General features: G+C 40.9%; 1 protein-coding gene across 2 annotated transcripts in view; it reads right to left on the reverse strand.

Moving 5' to 3' along the window:
• The window catches only part of asz1 (ankyrin repeat, SAM and basic leucine zipper domain containing 1), a 96,869-nt gene that overhangs the window by 8,898 nt on the left and 70,077 nt on the right, over positions 1–17,894 (reverse strand). Inside the window, exons 10-11 of one of the 2 annotated variants that reach the window (XM_038780835.1) lie at positions 3,946–4,048; positions 2,139–2,252 (exon numbers count right to left, since the gene is read on the reverse strand). In XM_038780835.1, the coding sequence (XP_038636763.1) occupies positions 2,139–2,252; positions 3,946–4,048 (217 nt within the window). Of the gene's footprint in view, positions 1–2,138; positions 2,253–3,945; positions 4,052–17,894 lie in introns of both variants that reach the window. The other variant, XM_038780834.1, reaches the window with a different exon arrangement.

Raw genomic sequence — 17,894 nt, forward strand, 5'->3', positions numbered from 1 at the left:
ACTTCTCTAATTCTTTCTAAACTTTTTAAATGGTTAAAACAGAAGTTAGGTTTTTAGGCAACCTCAGCACTGCTTTCATACATGTAATTAATTGTTATATACTTATAGGCAGGTTCTGAGCTAGATAAAAGGTACAAGACATTTGTTTGGAAAAAGTCATCATAATATATTTCTAGATCAAAGTTAATTCTGAAACAGGAAACCTGCACCCCCAGCGGTGTAAAGTAGCTCAAGAAGATGCAAAGCAGGAGGAAAGTTACCCTGCACTCTTAATTCGTGTTCATCTCTTTAAAAGAAAAAAAATTTAGAGTACCCAATTATTTTTTTCCAATTAAGGGGCAATTTAGTGTGGCCAATCCACGTAACCTGCACATCTTTGGGTTGTGGGGGTGAAACCCACGCAGACACGGGGAGAATGTGCAAACTCCACACGGACAGTGACCCAGGGCTGGGATTCGAACCCGGGTCCTCAGTGCCGCAGTCCTAGTGCTAACCACTGGGCCACATGCCGCCTTCGTGTTCATCTCTTGAAAGTGATGTGGGGTGCCTTCAAACGTTGTGTCCAAAGATGATAGACATTGAGCTTAGAATATATGGCCTGAACAATTATAGCTAGAATGATCATTTCAAAAGACTTGCCCAGTTGTAAGTAGAATTCCTCCTACAGTCTGGAAAGCAGTGGTAATAGAACACAAACCTCTTTTCACTTTGAACTGCAACATGGAAGTGTAAGATGTGTTGAAACCATATGGCCACAGCCACTAATGGAACAGCAACCTTAAATTTGGGGAATGCTCATTTTAAATGCCATGGCCTCGATCTAACTCGAGCATTAATATTTATTTCTTGCCCAGTGGATACATGCACTTGAGTCAGTAAATTTGGCTGCCCATAGCTCTGAATTCCTTGTAGTACTTGTGCTGGGCTGTGGATCTGGAAGCCGAGTGCGCTAGTGGTCTACAATATCTGAACTTTCTCAGAATCCTACGCGTAAGCCATTGTTTTCAGAAGTGAGAGGAGAGAACAGGGCAATGTACGCTTCAACCCTGGATAATTTAAAACAATTTTACAATAATCTTTATTAGTGTCACAAGTAGGCTCACATTACCACTGCAATGAATTTACTGCGAAAAGCCCCTGGTCACCACACGCCAGCGCCTGTTTGGGTACACAGAGGGAGAATTCAGAATGTCCAATTCACCAAACAAACACTGCACAGACAATGACACAAGCCGGGAATCGAACCTGGGTCCCTGGCGCTGTGATGCAACAGTGCTACAACTGTGCTACTTAATCATTACTATCTTCAATCTGACTCTTTAACTTCACTACTTTTATAACGATTGATCCAAGATAATTACAGACGAAGTTTGATTTTCTAGCTAAATCTTGCAGTGTGATTCTGGCAACAAAAAGTGCCTTCACAACATATTGCCCTGCACTGCTCAATTCCTCCAGTTAGTTCATGTTAAATAACAGGGGCAACATTAGACGTAATGGCTGATTTTTTCCAGCTGGTGCAGGGAATTTTAAGTACTACTCAACAAGCGTTGCTATCTTGCATTTTCATTTCAAGTAATGTAAGGAAAACAGAACTTTCCATTAAAGAAAAAAAAAAATGCTTCTATGGTTAAATCAAATGAATTTTCAAGCAAAACACTTTATAGATTTCACAGAAAACATTTCATGGAACACTCTATTATCAGGCATTGCTCCATTCGGTGCCATAACATTATATATCAAATCTCTAAATTTCCTGGGTTCTTCTCATATATTAATTACTAGATTTCCGCATGGCTTCATTCAGCAACAGCTTCTTTGCTGACACTAATACTACACTTGCCGAATCTCTGTAAATTTATTCCCACCCCAACAGTCAATTACTTTCAAGTGACACTTTCTGGCAAGTGCCTGTCAATATGTTGTTAGTTCCCAAATGACTGATGTGGTTTTAACATACAGCCTTGACCTCTCCCACCCTCACTATCTCTGTCACCACTCAAGTGTTAGCCAGATAATATCTGATTTACGTTCTTACGCAAGGGTATCGGGGAAATTTTACTTAATCCCCCCAAAAAGTATGTATGTTATTAGCATTGCTAAAATCCACCAACTTAAAAATGGACAATCGTCTGTACCTTCTGCAGAAGATTCTTCAATCTCTCCACTTCTTTATTTAAATCCTGAATACATTTAAGCAAGTCATCGCAGACTAAAGCAGATTTGTGGTCGGGGTCCAAATCCAGCACTCTCTGAAAACAGGTGGTTAGATTTAGATGTGAATTGAACAGCATAACCATAAAGAAAATCTAATCTTTGTGTTATTCTTCAGCTTGAATATAATCAATCTGATGTCACTTGTGTACACTGGAGACTTTCCCCAGAAGAACACTCAAGATGAGCTATTTTGCGATACATTCTCTAGTTATTTTTTGTACTGATTTCTGGAGATCAGCTGGTCACAGATTTCTCGGCGCTGCCATTAATTTTTATGTAATTATTTTGATCATCTTCTTCAGTTCTCTGCACAAAGGCAGGTTCTTGGGTGATTTCTCGCCAAGTCACAGCAAAGTGCCATGACAAAGAGGGAGGCACCGAAACTAGCTCAGGTGGAATGGAGATCAAATACCACGCTGTTGGCACTAATCTGATCCAGTCTCTAGCCATCTAGCTAACCATGCTAACTGCCCTCGCAAATTATGGAGATGCCAGACTATAAGTTCATAGAAACCCCACAGTGCAGAATGAGGTCTTTTAGCACATTCAGTCTGCACTGACCCTCCGAAAGATCACCCTGCCTAGGCCCACTCCCCTGCACCACCCTGTAATTCCACCTAACCTGCACGTCTTTAAAACTGCAGTGAGGAGGTATTTCTTCAGCCAGAACTCTTCACCGTAGAAGGCTGTGGAGGCCAAATCAGAGTGTCTTTAAGCCAAAGATAGATAGGTTAATAAGAGGAACAAGTGTTATGGAGAGAAGGCAGGAGAATGGGGGTGAGAAAATATCAGCCATGATTGAATGGCGGAGCAGACTCGATGGGCAGAGTGGCATAATTCTGCTCCTATGTCTTATGGTCTTACTAAGGGGCAATTTAGCATGGCCAATCCACCTAACCTGCACATCTTTGGACACTAAGGGTAATTTAGCATGGCCAATCCATCTAACATGCACATCTTTGTACATGTTCAAGTACTCAGCCCAACCAGAGGAAAACCTTCCAGAAGCACTTCCCCCAGAAGGAAGGAATAAAACCATTTTATGTAAGTTCACCCAGCTGCTTGTCTTCCTTTTGGGGGATGCTGTGTGGCAGTAAGGAATCTAAAGTTGGAAATGAAAATATGAAATAGACAGCCCAATAAGCAAAAGTTTGGATGAACTAAGTCAAAGAGACGAGCAGGGCTCCTTGCATGAACTCGAATCACTGATTTGGTTGACTTTTAGTTAAGGAAAATTTGAGGACTCCGTATTCCTAGGAGGAGGAAAGAACAGGAAAAAAAAAGCCAGCAATTCTGTTCAGTAAGCTTTGATGGACATTTGCGTACTGATGGTGGGATTGTGACGGCCTGCCAGGTGGAATATCAAAAAGAAAAATCAGCACTTTGGCTGGTAACCACGAGTTGTTGATGTGCATTGAACAATAAATCAGCACGAGTGAAGAGTCACTTGCTATCTACAGGGGAAGGGGGGAAAGAGGAGAAAACTGGATGAAGAAAATCTGAATAGATTGGCAGAATATTTGCCTTTTCCTCATTATGGTAAAACTAGTGAGCACAAAGTTGGAGCTATTTCCTAAAAATTAAAACATTTATGTATTTTAAGATTAGTCATCGTGTTTAAAACCGTATGTCTAATTGAGGAAGTAGCGCTGCCAGTTTTGTAAATTTTCAAAATCAGGCACACTTTACCAAGATAAAGGAGAATGGAATATTTATTCTGAAACATACCAGTTCCGAGTTGGTTGCCAATTGGTTTGCCACGTTCTGAACCGTTACCATTAGGTGGCCACAGTGCTTCTTCAGCTTGATCAAAAATTTGTTAAGTTCTTCACTGCTAGAAAATAAATGTAGGCAGAGATGAATAATATGTTAATTTATTTTAGAATCTGGATACCCAGGTATTTACTGAAAGAATTAAGCTACAAAGTTCATTGTTCATTTTACTGCAGCAAAACCAAAGAACAGGAATATTAACAGCTAACTCTTAAGTAGTTAAATATATTAAAAGTACTCAAAGTTGAACTTCTTAACTCATGCTCCTTTGTACACCCATTTGACCAAGACCCCACAAAACTCAGGTTTGATAGTCATAAAAAAACTAGAAGATTAACCATCGTCTGAGTATTGTTTCAAAGATTCGTGTAAGAGTTGAGATTACTTGGACATCCGTTTAATTCTGACATGATTTTCCCTTCAAATCTTCTCCAACTGTAGACTACGTGTTCAGCACGGGCATCTTAAAACGCAGCCACCTTGGGTCAGAACTCTCCTGATTCTAATGTTCTTTGAACTCTGGAGTCTTGTCTCTATGAACTCTCTGTGTCTCTCTTAGATTGATTAACCCAGAAGTCCAACTCTCAGTTGTGATAGTCCTTAAGATGAGGTTTGCTAAAAAAAACTTTTAGCCAGAGCACACAGAATTTGAACTAAATTTTCCTTTAAAAAGTGTTCCCTCCAGCCAGTTTGTTCTAAAACCCAAAACCAAACTGTTTGAACGTAAAACCGCACCCAGAGATCTACTCACCCCTGCAATTTACTTCTGTTTGACCCTTAATTTTTTCTATTGTTCATCTCCCAGGCAGCTTGGTCACTTGATCAATCACTGGAACCAAGCTGTTTACCAGAAATCTTTTTGATAATCCTAGTTCTTAAAGGGACCATCATAGGGTGGAATTCTTCCATCCGTGTTAGGACAGGAATGTGCAGTGTTTCTCGAAGGTCAGCAAGAAAATATGTCAAATTTCCTAGCCTTGACCTCCTTAATTATGCAACCTGGGGTTTTGCGCTGTATTCCTTGGTGAGGCAGGCCTGATAGCACGAAATCTAACGTTGTATCTTGGCACCACCTTGAAAATACACCCAACATCATTGATCCATTATTGGAGAAAGAAGATGACCCTCCTTGAAATGAAGATGGATAGTCATAGTCAGGGACATCCTTTTTTTTAAAAAAAAAGTATTTTTATTAAGGTTTTGCAGAATTTTTCATAATAAAAGAGTAGTAACCATAATAACAAACAAACTAGAGTCAACATTAACACAGTGCAAAAAGAGAATATACAATAACAATTAAATAGACATTACCCCTCGCGACCCAGTCTTCCCACATCATCCCAATGAAGCACTCACTCCCCCCACCCCCTCCCCATGGATTGCTGCTGCTTCTGACATTTTAATTTTCCCCGAGAAAGTCGGCGAACGGCTGCCACCTCCGAGAGAACCCTAGCGTAGACCCTCTTACGGCAAACTTTATTTTCTCGAGGCTGAGAAACCCAGCCATGTCGGTAACCCAAGTCTCTACACTGGGGGGCTTTGAGTCCCTCCACATTAATAAAATCCGTCTCCGGGCTACGAGGGAGGCAAAGGCTAAGACGTCGGCCTCTTTTGCCCCCTGAACTCCCGGGTCTTCTGACACTCCAAAGATTGCTATCTCTGGACTCGGTATCAGTTTCTTCAGTAGAGACTACTACTGTGGGCTAGTGAAGTCTCAAAGCTCTCTGTTTACTATATACATGGGATGAAGGTGACATGCAACTGGACAATATTCCACTTAGTTGAGTTTCTGGAGATGTTGGAAGTATATTAGGGAGCCAGCCATTTGCATTTAAGTAACATCGCAATGTTGAACTGTCACCTTTGATGTTTCTTCGTATAAGCAGAGGTTCAACATATGTGTGTCACAACAACATGTCACAAAATGTGGTCACACAAGGTAAGTGCTCATAGTGTTGGGAGTGATGCATTTGCATAGATGATTAAATGACAGAAATAAACACGTCACTTTCAGTGAGGCAGGCTTGTGGGGTACTGCAAGGATCAGTGGTGGGCTCAGTCATTTACAATCTACATCAATGATTTGGACAAAGGGACTTAACGTGATGTATCCAAGTCTGTTGACAATACAATGTTTAATGGGAAAGTTAATTATGAGGGCACAAAAGCTGCAAAGAGAAATTAGGCAGATTAAGTGACTGAGCAAGAAGGTGACAGATGGTGTATAATGTGGGGAAATATGAGATTATTCACTTTTGTAGGAAGAATAGAAAATACATTTTAAATGGTGAGAAACTAGAACATGTTGGAGTTCAGAGGGATTTGGGTTTCTTCGTACACAAAACACAAACATGTAAGTACACCAAACAATTGGGAAAGTAAACGTTGGTGTTTATTGCCAGAGGGTTGGAATACAAGTGAACGGAATTGTTCTCACAATTTTTTTTGCAATTGTACAAAGGCAACACCTGCAATAGGTGTACTTATGGTACCCGCACCTAAGGAAGGATACCCAAGACTAAAGAGATGTTGCATTAAAGGCTCACTGGATTGGCTCTTGGGTTGAAAAGAGTGTCCTGCGAGGAGAGATTGTTGAGACTTCTTCGGAGTTCAGGAAAATGAGAGGTAATCTCAAACATATAACATTTAAAATGGTTGGCAAAAGCGTCAAAGGCAACAGGAGGATATTTTTAATGCAGTGAATGATTGCAATCTGGATCACACTGCCTGTAAAGGTTATGGAGACAGATTCAATTGTGGAGTAAGTGAATTTGATAAGCACCTGAAGGAAAAAAGAATCAAGGGTCAGGAAAAGACAGGAATAGGAACCAGTCAAACTGCTCTTGCAGAGAGCTAACACGGGCTCATAAAAACATAGGCATTAGGAGTAGTAGTAGGCAATTCAGCCCTTTGAGCCTGCTCTGCCATTCATCAGATCATGGCTGATCTCTTCCTGGTCTCAAATCCATCTCCCCATCTTTTCCCCATACCCGTTTAACCTGTTTTTTAAAAAATCAGAAATATATCATCTCCTTCTTGAAACCATTTAATGACTCTGATTCCACCGCACCATGGGACAGTGAATTCCACAAATTCACCAGCCTCTGTGAGAAACCGTTTCATCTGAGTTCTGAATCTCCCGCCTCTCAGCCTATATCCGTGACCTCGATGAGCTTAATATCCTCCTTATATGCTGCAATGATTCCATGATTCTATGCTATTCTGAGAAGGCAGACAGGAGAGACAGGAGGCTGTTTCCCTCAGCAGCAGAATCTTTAACTCAGAGCCCCAGGATAAGGTGTCAACCATTTCAGGTTACGGCGAGGAGAAATTTCTTCATTCAGAGGATTGTGAATCTTTGGAATTCTCTACCTAAAGGGCCATGGGTGCTTGTTTGTTGAGCAGAAGATTGAGATAAATGGCTTTTTAAACTCTATGGGAATTAAAGAATGTGGGCATCAGGTGATAAAGTTAGTTTCAGTCGAAGTTCAACCATGATCTTCTTGAATGTCATAGCATGCTCGAGCATGGTTTATGGCCTACTCTTGTTCCTATTTCTTATTCGGTTATTTGGGCAGTAGGTATACAGTGATGCTTCATCACATTTAGGTCTGATCAGGATTCATGACCATGAGTGAGATAGAAACATAGAAAATAGGAGCGGGACGAGGCCATTTGGCCGTTCGAGCCTGCTCCACCATTCATTGTGATCATTCAACTCAGTAACCTGTTCTCCCTTTCCCCCCATATCCTTTGAGCCCTTAAACCCCAAGAGCTACATTTAACTCCTTCTTGAAAACATACAATGTTTTTGCCAAAAATTATTTCTGTGGTAGAGAATTCCACTGGCCCTGGATGAAGAAACACCTCATCTCAGTTTTAAATGGTTTACCCCATTCTGGACTCCCCCATCATCGGCAAAATCGTTCCTCCATCTAACCTGTCTAGTCCTGTTAGAACTTATAGGTTTCTGAGATCTCTTCATTCTTCTAAACGCCAATGAATGTAATCTCTCCTCATACGTCAGTCTCGTCCTCCTAGGAATCAGCTATTTATCTCAATCTTATCCCATGGCCCTTTAGTCACTGCCTGTCATTTGGTTTCCTCTCTGCCAACCAGTTTCCATCTCAATACACTACCCCCAATCACTTTAATTTTACATGCTAATCTCTTATGTGGCACTGTTGAAAGCCTTCTGAAAGTCAAAATTAAACACATCCATTGGCTTCCCCTCATTAACTCTACTAGTTACATTCCCAGAGAATTTCAGTACATTTGTCAAGCATGATTTCCCTTGTGCTGATGCTGGCCAATCCTGTCACTGTTTTCCAAGCGTCCTGCTATTAAATCTTTTATCATGGACTCGAGCAATCTCCCCACTAGTGACAATTTCCCATTCTCTCTCTATTTCCCTTTGTAAATAGTGGGGGTACATTAGCTACCCTACAATCTGTGGGAACTGTTCCAGAGAGTCTATCGAATCTTGGAAGATGACCACCAATGCATCAACGATTTCTAGGCCGACTTCCTTAAGTACTCTGGGATGCAAATTATCAGGCCCTGGGATTTATTGGCCTTTAGTCCCATCAATTTCCCCCCTATTTCCCTCCTAATACTGATTTCCTTCAGTTCTTCCCTCTCACTACACCTATGGAACCTTTTACAGACAGTCTTTATGTACCCTGCAAGCTTACTCGCATACTCTATTTTCTTCTTCTTAATCAGTCCCTTGGTCTTTCTTTGCTGAATTATAAACTGCTCCAATCCTCAGGTCTGCTGTTTGTTCTGGCCAATTCGTATGCATCTACCTTGGATCTAATATTACCCTTGTAAGCCATGGTTTGGCCAACTTTCCTGTTATATAGGGTAGTGAATGTAACCCCACTATATTTTCGCCAGACAGGAATGAACAAGTGTTGCAGTTCACCCATGTACTTCTCAATGTTTTCCATTGCCTATCCACTGCCATGCCTTTAAGTAACACTCCCCAATTTATCACAGCCAATTTGTGCCTCATATCATCGTAGTTTCCTGTATTTAGATTCTGGATCCGAGTCTCGGAATCAACTACGTCACTCTCCAGTTTGATCACTTTTTGGTCATCCCTGCAATTGCTCATGCATCTCTCTATTGTAAAAGATCAAGTATTTGTTAATTACCAACATTCAGATGCTATGCTAGGTAAACTATAGTAGCTTAACAGGTCAACTGGTAGAGTGGCAATCATAAAGCAGGCTTGTCCTAATCAGACATAGCTGGGAGTCTGACTTCTAAAGCTTTTAAATTCCCTCCTTAATAAAGATGGGCAGCTCACAGCGGTTAGCACTACTGCCTCACAGCTCCAGGGTCCCTGGTTCACCTCTTGCCTCGGGTGACTGTCGGTGTGGAGTTTGCACTTTGTCTGCGTGGGATTCCGCCCACAGTCCAAAGACGTGCAGGTTAGGTGGATTGGCAAAGATAAATTGTCCCTCAGTATGCAAAAGGTTAGGTGGGATACTGGGACTGGGTGGAGACATGGCCTTAAGTGGGGTGCTCATTCCAGGGGCTGGTGCAGACTCGATGGGCCGAATGGCCTAATTCTGCACTGTAAATTCTATGATTCTATGATCCCCAATGGGCCTTGCGCAACAAGACTGGCAATTATTAATTTCTCCTATACAATGCCCAGGCGAGGATGGGCTGTTCTCTTTTTGGTTCCTCAGCATATTGGTCCAGAAAGCCATCCCATATACATTCCAGGAATTTCTTCTCTACGGTATTGTTACTATATGCAGATTGAAATCAACCATAATTACAGATGGTGCTTTATCGCATGCTTCTCTAATTTTCTGTTTAATGCCATTCTCAAAAGCACCGCTACAGTTTGGGGGTCTTTATACAACCCCTGCTACTGTAGATTTGCTCCTTGTTTCTCAGCTCAACACATACAGATTGCACATCGTTGGAGCTAATTTTCTTCCATACTATTGCAATAATTTCCTCTTTAACTAGCAATGCATCCCCACTCCTCTTTCTTTTTGTCTGTCTTTCCTAAATATTGAATATCCCTGTTCAGCTCCCATCCCTGGTTACCCTGCAGCCATGTCGCTGCAATCCTGACAACATCAAATCCGTTTCCATCTGTTTACACAATTAATTCACCCCCTTGATCGTGCATGGTTCCGCACATTAAGGCACAAAGCCTTAAGGTGTCCTTTTAGCATTCATTGTTCCGTTCCCATTAATTTTCACAATGGCCAGGCTTGATTCTAGCCCTTGATTTCTCTGCCTATCGCTTTTCTCATTTCCCTTTCTGTCTTTTGTTCTTGTCCGTGTTTCCCCCTCTTGCAAAGGTACCCAGTGCCCTGGCCATTTCAGTTTACTCCCCCCAACCACTCGAGCAAATACCCCCCCAGAACCTTAATCCTAGTCCTGCCCAGGTGTAACCCGTACAGTTTGTACCAGTCCCACTTACCCCAGAACCGGTCCCAATGTCCAAGGAATCTGAAACCCTCCCACTTGCACCATCTCTTCAGCCACATATTCATCCAATATATCCTGTTATTTCTACTCTGACTGGCACTGGTAGCAATCTTGAGATCATTACCATTGAGGTACTACTTTTCAACATACTTCCTAACTCCCTATATTCTGGTTTTAGGATTTTATCTCTTTTTTTAACCTATGTCATTTGTACCAATGTGTACCACCACCACTGACTGTTCAGCCTCCCCTCCAGAGTATCTTGCAGCCGTTCGAAGACATCCTTGACTCCAGCACAAGAGACGCACATAACGTCCTGGTGTCAGGTTTGCAGCCACGGAAACACCTATGTATTTCCCAATTGAATTGAATCTCCATTGCATTCCTACACTTTTTACTCCTCTTCTGTGCTGCAGAGGCAACCGTGGTGCAACAAATCCGGCTGTGCTGCTTTCCCCAAGAGGCCATTCCCCCCAATAGTATCCAAAGTGGGAGAAGTGTTTTGTTGGAAAATGCCAACTGGAGATTTCTGCAGTGTTGGCTGGTCCTCTTGGTCTGCCTGATGGTCTCCAATTCCCTTACTACCTGTGGAGTCTTAGCCTGTGATGTGACCACCTCTCTATAGTTGCTATCTACGATGCTCCACAATTTCCCCACTTCTTGCACACATGCTGGCCCCGGGACTGGAAATGTTCCCGGCTTCCCACATAGAACAGGAGGAGCACATTGCAGCTTCGAGCTCTCCTGCCTCGACCTACTCCTTTAAATTAAACCATTTAGAAGAAACTTAAACTCAAATAATACCAATTTGGTCCTTATTACGACAGAATATAGCACCTACAAACTATTGTAAGAGCCCTTCCTGTTGACTCCCTTTTGTCCTCTTTCTTTATTTTTGCTATTGTCATTCCGATTGATAGATGCTTAATGGACATACATCTAAGTCGAGCAAGTGAAATGAGGAATTCAAAAGTTACAAAAGAGAACATTCTAGTAGTTTTGGACAGCAGAACACAAACCTCTCAGCACCTGTGAGGTCGGTGGAACTTGGTTTGATTGGTCGGCTGCTGGCCAACGAATTGGCCAAAAGGCCACATTCTACCCAGTTACAGGCAGTTATTGGGTCCTGCCTGAGTGGGATGATTTCCAGAGGCACTAGGAAATCAGAGTTTGATTCCTGGATGCCTAGAGACAAGGACTTGCGCTCTCTCTCTTGTGTTTTCTCCAGAAAAGCTGTATTTCTGAAACTGCAGAGACCTGAATGACTCTACAGTGAAAACCATTACAGACTGGAAACAGATAATCACAACCTGAAAGCCTTGAAGAAAGGTGAAACAACCATCTGAAACAAAGAATTTTCTCCCTTTTATTTATTATTCTACCCCTCTTCTCGCTTCCGTTTGTTTTTATCTTGTGTGTGTATATATGGGCGAGTTTAAGTGGGGGTGTAGGAATTAGATGGCAGTTAACCGGCTGTATTTGTTGTATATTTAATTCTAGTTACTTTATTAATAAAATTGTGTTTACATATATAAACCTGGTGACTGTAGTTATTGGGCAGCTTAGGGCCAAAGACTTTGGGTGTTTTTCTAAGAATTATTTTAATTTCAAGTGGGTATGGAATTGACCATGCACAGCCCAGGGGATCATAACACTATAGACCACAAATATAGAACTTACAAAATATAAACGATAAAAGTAGTAAATGCGTACCCAACTGTACTTGCCCAATCACCTGTTTCCACTTACCCTGCATTACTTTTGAAACCTGACATCATCTCAGGAGCTCCAACTAGCTCTCCACTCTAAGTCTCGCGCTCTTTTACCTCCCCGGCTCCACTCTTAGTCTCACTCTTTTCCATGCTCTATTATCCTCTCAGCTCTACTCTCAGTTTTGTTCTTTTGTCTCATGGCTCCGTTCTCAGTCTCACTCTTTCTAATGTTTCTGACTTCACTCCGGTTATATAGTCACGTTATAGCAGCAACTTTTCCCATGCGTGTTGTGAATATTTTTGCTGGGTAGGTTTAACAATATGACATTAAAAGTACAGCACCTAATTACATTTTGACAATATATTTTATCTCGGAGAAGGATTATAATGTAAGAGCGGAAAATCTGAAAATCATTGTTCAGTGAATGACCAACTTTCCTTTGAATAGGCTGAACTTTAAAAAAAAGTTACTGTTTAAGGTTTATAGATATTACCCTAAACAAGGACAAGCAGGCAAGCTTCACGTCTTATAGATTTTGAAAAAATGCTAAATCAATTGTACGGCACGGTGGCACAGTGGTTAGCATTGCTGCTTCACAGCGACCCAGGTTAGCTTCTGGCCTTGGGTGACCTTCTGCGTGGAGTTTGCACTTTCTCCCCGTGTCTGTGTGGGTTTCCCCCGGTACTCCCATTTCCTCCCAATGTGCAGGTTAGGTGGATTGGCCATGGTCAATGTGGTTACGGGAATAGGGCAGGGTAGCGGGCCTAATTAGAGTGCTCTTTTGTAGGCTCGGTGCAGACTTGATGGGGCGATAGGCCTCCTTCTGCACTGGAGGGTTTCTATGTGAAATGTGGATATTTCTTTGTATTTCTACACATTTTGGCAGCCAATTAAAGACAATCATATTCAAGACGTATAACATATCAAAGAACATAAGAAATAGCAGGAATAGGTCATTCTCTTTTGCACCATGTTTAAGTCAAAAGGGGGAAAATGCATAAATATAGAATAAGCCGGGTAGAAATTGATCTTTGTTACTCCATTAGATAGTTCACTTAAATACAATAAAATCTGATTTACAATGGAATATTTTAATGTGTCTCTTAACAATGTAATTATACTGATAGTGAAAAGTTAGGTACTCATCCTTCATTACTGTAAAGAAGTGGTGATATGTACTGCGCACATAACACTCAGTTCTAAATAAAAACTACTTAATTTATCTTCACTGAATCAAATTGTGAATTCTATATTTCAAAATCATTCGTTCTGGTTCGTATTCAGGATCTTGGGAACGCAGTCTGTTGCCAATAAATACAATTGGTTTCACATCAGATTCTTGACCTGAAACTGACTGCGTACTCCATCAAGAGATTGTGATCCGGAGACTGATTGTTGAACCACCCACTTATAAAAAAAAAATCAAATTGAGCACGACAACCTGACAATCAGCCACTTTAAAGATGGTAAACTCCTGATTTGGCTATATTTTGGAGGATGGAAAGTCAATCAATGTTACTTTTTCTTTAACGTAACACTTCTTTAGATTGTCATTAGATTGTGCTCACAAATGGTTCTGCTGAGAGCTCAGCTTCAAAACAGAGATGGGCCATTACCACAAAGACACAATTTTTAGTTAGTTCTTGAAAAATTGAGCATATCTTTGAAGTTTATGACTCTCTTCACTGATCCATCTGTTCCCTGTTATTATATTACATAGTTGGTTCTGATGGAACTGTAACAGTTCTCACAACATCTATTATTTTAAGCACAGTCGCAACCATTACCTTTATAAAATTTAACAAGGGATTGAAGTGATCAGCTGTGGAAGATCAATTGATTATGCCATTTGCAAATCATTATGGAGAAGTCTTTCAATATGTTGAGCGTCACAAATTTACTCCTTTGTTTTATTTTTATACTTCTGTCCATAAGATATTAGTTAGATTTAGTATCTCTATAATAATAAACCTAAACAGCTGGGCTGAAGCCAAATGCCTACCAACATTGCATTCTTTTTACATTTTGGAAAGGGATGAAAGTATAAATATTTTGAAAAAGAACATTGTAAAAAGATTTTTGCAAGTTAAAATCCTGGTTTCTCCTGCTTTTATGAGGAAAATGGTGCTGTGATTTGGAATCTGGAACAGTGAATAGAGGGCAGAACTTCAAGCAATGCAAGGAAAATATAATTTGTCACTGACAAAGCAAATTATATCTTTCTAATTCATCACTAGTCCAACAGTATATATTTTAACCAAATCATTAAACAACTTTCACAGTAAGGACTTTGCAGTGTCAATCAGATATATAATATTTGCTGTTTGGGGAACTGTTTTGGAGACTAATCATCCTAATGGTCCTTGGGAAAAGTGTTTGTGAAAGCAAATGGCAATCCATCAATCCTAAATAGTTTAACTGCAATGAGCTTCAGTACTCTTTAGTCTAACCAAGATCACGTTGTTTGCCCATCAGATAAGCGGATTCTGATTTTCATTAGGTGAAATAATGAAAGTATAAGCAACAATTCCAGCACCTTATCTGTAACAAATTAATCTCCCATATGACCTAGTTCAAACATGGAAACCAGATAACTCCTGCATTTGAAGATTCAAGAGATAATTTTCAGACATACTTTAAGGTGTTATTAAGTGAATGTCCATAGGGTAATAATCTTGTCTGCTCTACGCATGCGAGACTTGGACCGTGTACCGCACCATGTCAAGAAGCTCAACTCTTTCACTTGAGCTGACTTTGAAATCTTCTGAAGATCAGATGGCAAAATATCACACACTGTGGTGCTCACCCCAGCTGGCATGCTAAGCATCCACACCATATTGAGACGGTCACAATTGAGTTGGGCAGGTCATGTAGCCAAAACGTCTAGCACATGCTTACCAAAGCAAATGTTTAATGGAGAACTCGGGTCTGGAGCACGACTCGCATGGTGGTCAAAGGAAGCGCTCTAAAGACACTAAGGCTTCACTCAGGAGCTTTATTATCAAACTTCGGTGCAACTGGTGCAACCAAATAGAAAACAATGCGGCTGCCTTCAAAAGCAAGTGAATATCAGAGGCAGAGGGAAAATAGAAGTAGGGGAAATTCCAAGGAATTCAGAGGAAATGCAGCAAATCATGCAAACCTCAATTGTCTGCATTGCCCTGTTCTATTTGCAGTAGAACCTACCAGGCGCAGATCGGCACCTACCTACTCACCGGAACACTATCAAACACCACAGATAGTGAACATGCCATCTTTGCCTTGTAGGATGAACAAGTAAATAAACAATTGTTTATTTAAATTACCATAGCTGACTGCGGGGATTGGATATTGCAACAGCTAGAATATTATTTGAGCCAGATTATTTCACATTTTCTTTTTGTATACCAAATGTTCCTGTTCAACTCGGGCTCGTGAATGAGTTATAAAATTAGCAGTCATAGTTTAGAGGAAATAACTGACACTCATATTTGGAAGCTTGCACATTCATACGCAGGGACAGATTCTCATAAACCTTTAGCCATATTTACTGCACATGGGTTTAAAAAGAAAAATTGTAAAAATTTGGGAGACCTAATTTTTATTCTATCTGCTAAACAATCTACTTTCTTTTACACTGTCCCTTGCTTTCAAATTCATCTATTGCTCAAATTCTTGTCACAGTGAATTTTGTGCACAGAGTGCATCACCCTATCTACAAGTAAATGTGCCCACCTAGTGGCGATTACAATTAGTGCCAGTAATTTAAACGCAAATCTGTCACACCCTACAACCCCGAGATTTACAGAATCATAGACATGAAATGAAATGAAAATGAAAATCGCTTATTGTCACGAGTAGGCTTCAATGAAGTTACTGTGAAAAGCCCCTAGTCGCCACATACCGGCGCCTGTCCAGGGAGGCTGGTACAGGAATCGAACCGTGCTGCTGGCCTGCTTGGTCTGCTTTAAAAGCCAGCGATTTAGCCGAGTGAGCTAAACAAGCCCCTCATTTCCAGTCAGGTGATGACCTTTTGGCACAGTGTATTTGCACCAATCCGACTTTCCTGATCTTTTTATGTACCCTCGGGTACTTTTCAAGTGTCTTTGTCTCAAATAATCACAGTAAAATATTGCATACTTTAGTAATCACTTACGTAAAGATTCCTCTTCTGTTAATCCTGATTTATTCCTTCCCCACCCACCTTGTTATCCATTCACCGAGCAGCGTGCCAGTTTAGCTCAATCTCACTCCAGTCCCACTCCTGGAATTTTAACTGACTCTTACTGTGAGTGCAGACTGAGGGTGCTGTGCTGCTTGATGTGCTGTGCTGATGAAACACTGAGGGTCTTATTCATGTGGATGTTAATAATCTCATGGCGCTATCTACAGAGGAGTAAGGAGCACTTTTCCCCGACCTTTGTCACTTCACCATAGGCAGCTGTGCCTTCGGCTGACGGCACTAAGCTATGGAAATCCCTCTCCAAACCGTTCCACCTCTGTCTCCTCCTTAAAACCCAACTCCACAAACAAGATTTTGTTAATTTCTCCTAATGCCTCCTATGACTCAGTATCAATTTTTATCCCATTACCCTCCGGTGAAGCAGCTTGGGACATTTTACTGTGTTAAATTGCACAACATAAACATTGTTGAAGGTGGCATTACAGCTCTTCCCTCCACTGGGGACGAGGCAGTTGAGTGTAAAAAAGATAGAACATAGGTTATTATGGTGGGAGATGTGCAAAAAGGGAGCGATTCAGAGAAAACATCTTTTGATGATGATGACCGTGTATCACAACTAGTATTAATGAAACAAATCATTAGTTTTGCTTGGAAGAAATTAAACACCATGGTCCGTATATGGGTGAACTGAACAAAAGTAACTTTGGCTGGTGAGGAGAAATATAATGCTTAGCACTTTTTACTGCAGATTAGATCTAGCTGAGGCCTCACAATTACAAAGCAACAAACCGTATTTATATAGTACCACTAACATTAAAAAATTTCCGAAAATACTTCACAAGAGGTGTAATAAGCCGAGTCACTTGACAGAATTCCATGACTATCCCAAGAGTTCCTTATAAAACAGATGCTTCAAATCTACTCGTCAGCTACTAACTGGGTATAAAAGGTGTTAATAGTTACACCATTTATGATCGCTACAAAGCCTTTAGGAACATTTCTTTGCCTGCATCTGCATTCAATTCAATGTGCCTTGATTCTCCTTTACCACTCCAACTTTTGTTGTAAAACTTTCTGGCCAATAAGTTTCAGCAGCAGCCATCTATTTAAAGTCAAGGCTGATTCTAGACTGATTACATTGCAAATTATGTTTATTGAATGAATGACTATCCACAAGCACCCATACAGGACTCTTGGATAGAAATTTTAAGCTTCTGAAGTTATAATGCCTAGTGCCTGAAGACTTTCACATGTCTGATACAGCGAATCTGGGGAAAATCATTCGGAGGTACCAGGACATCTTGGGTTACTTCGGATCGAGAAAATGTACCATCCTTGCCAAGCCATCAATATCTTTTGTGTCAAATCCTTAGTTAACTAAGATATTGACAGTAGTTAGCAGTCAGACAACATTTTCAGCAGGTGAATTTGAAGAGGAGGAATGGGAAGGTACAGTAACATCTCAGAGTTGGGGGCCATCTGTTTTAGGTTCGCTTGAAAGCAGAAGTGGTTAATCAGGCTTTGAAGTCTGATTGGAATAAGTTGTTCTTGTATTGCTTTGTCTCGG

The sequence above is a fragment of the Scyliorhinus canicula genome, chromosome 20 (assembly GCF_902713615.1).
Source record: "Scyliorhinus canicula chromosome 20, sScyCan1.1, whole genome shotgun sequence".
Lineage (NCBI taxonomy): Eukaryota > Metazoa > Chordata > Chondrichthyes > Carcharhiniformes > Scyliorhinidae > Scyliorhinus > Scyliorhinus canicula.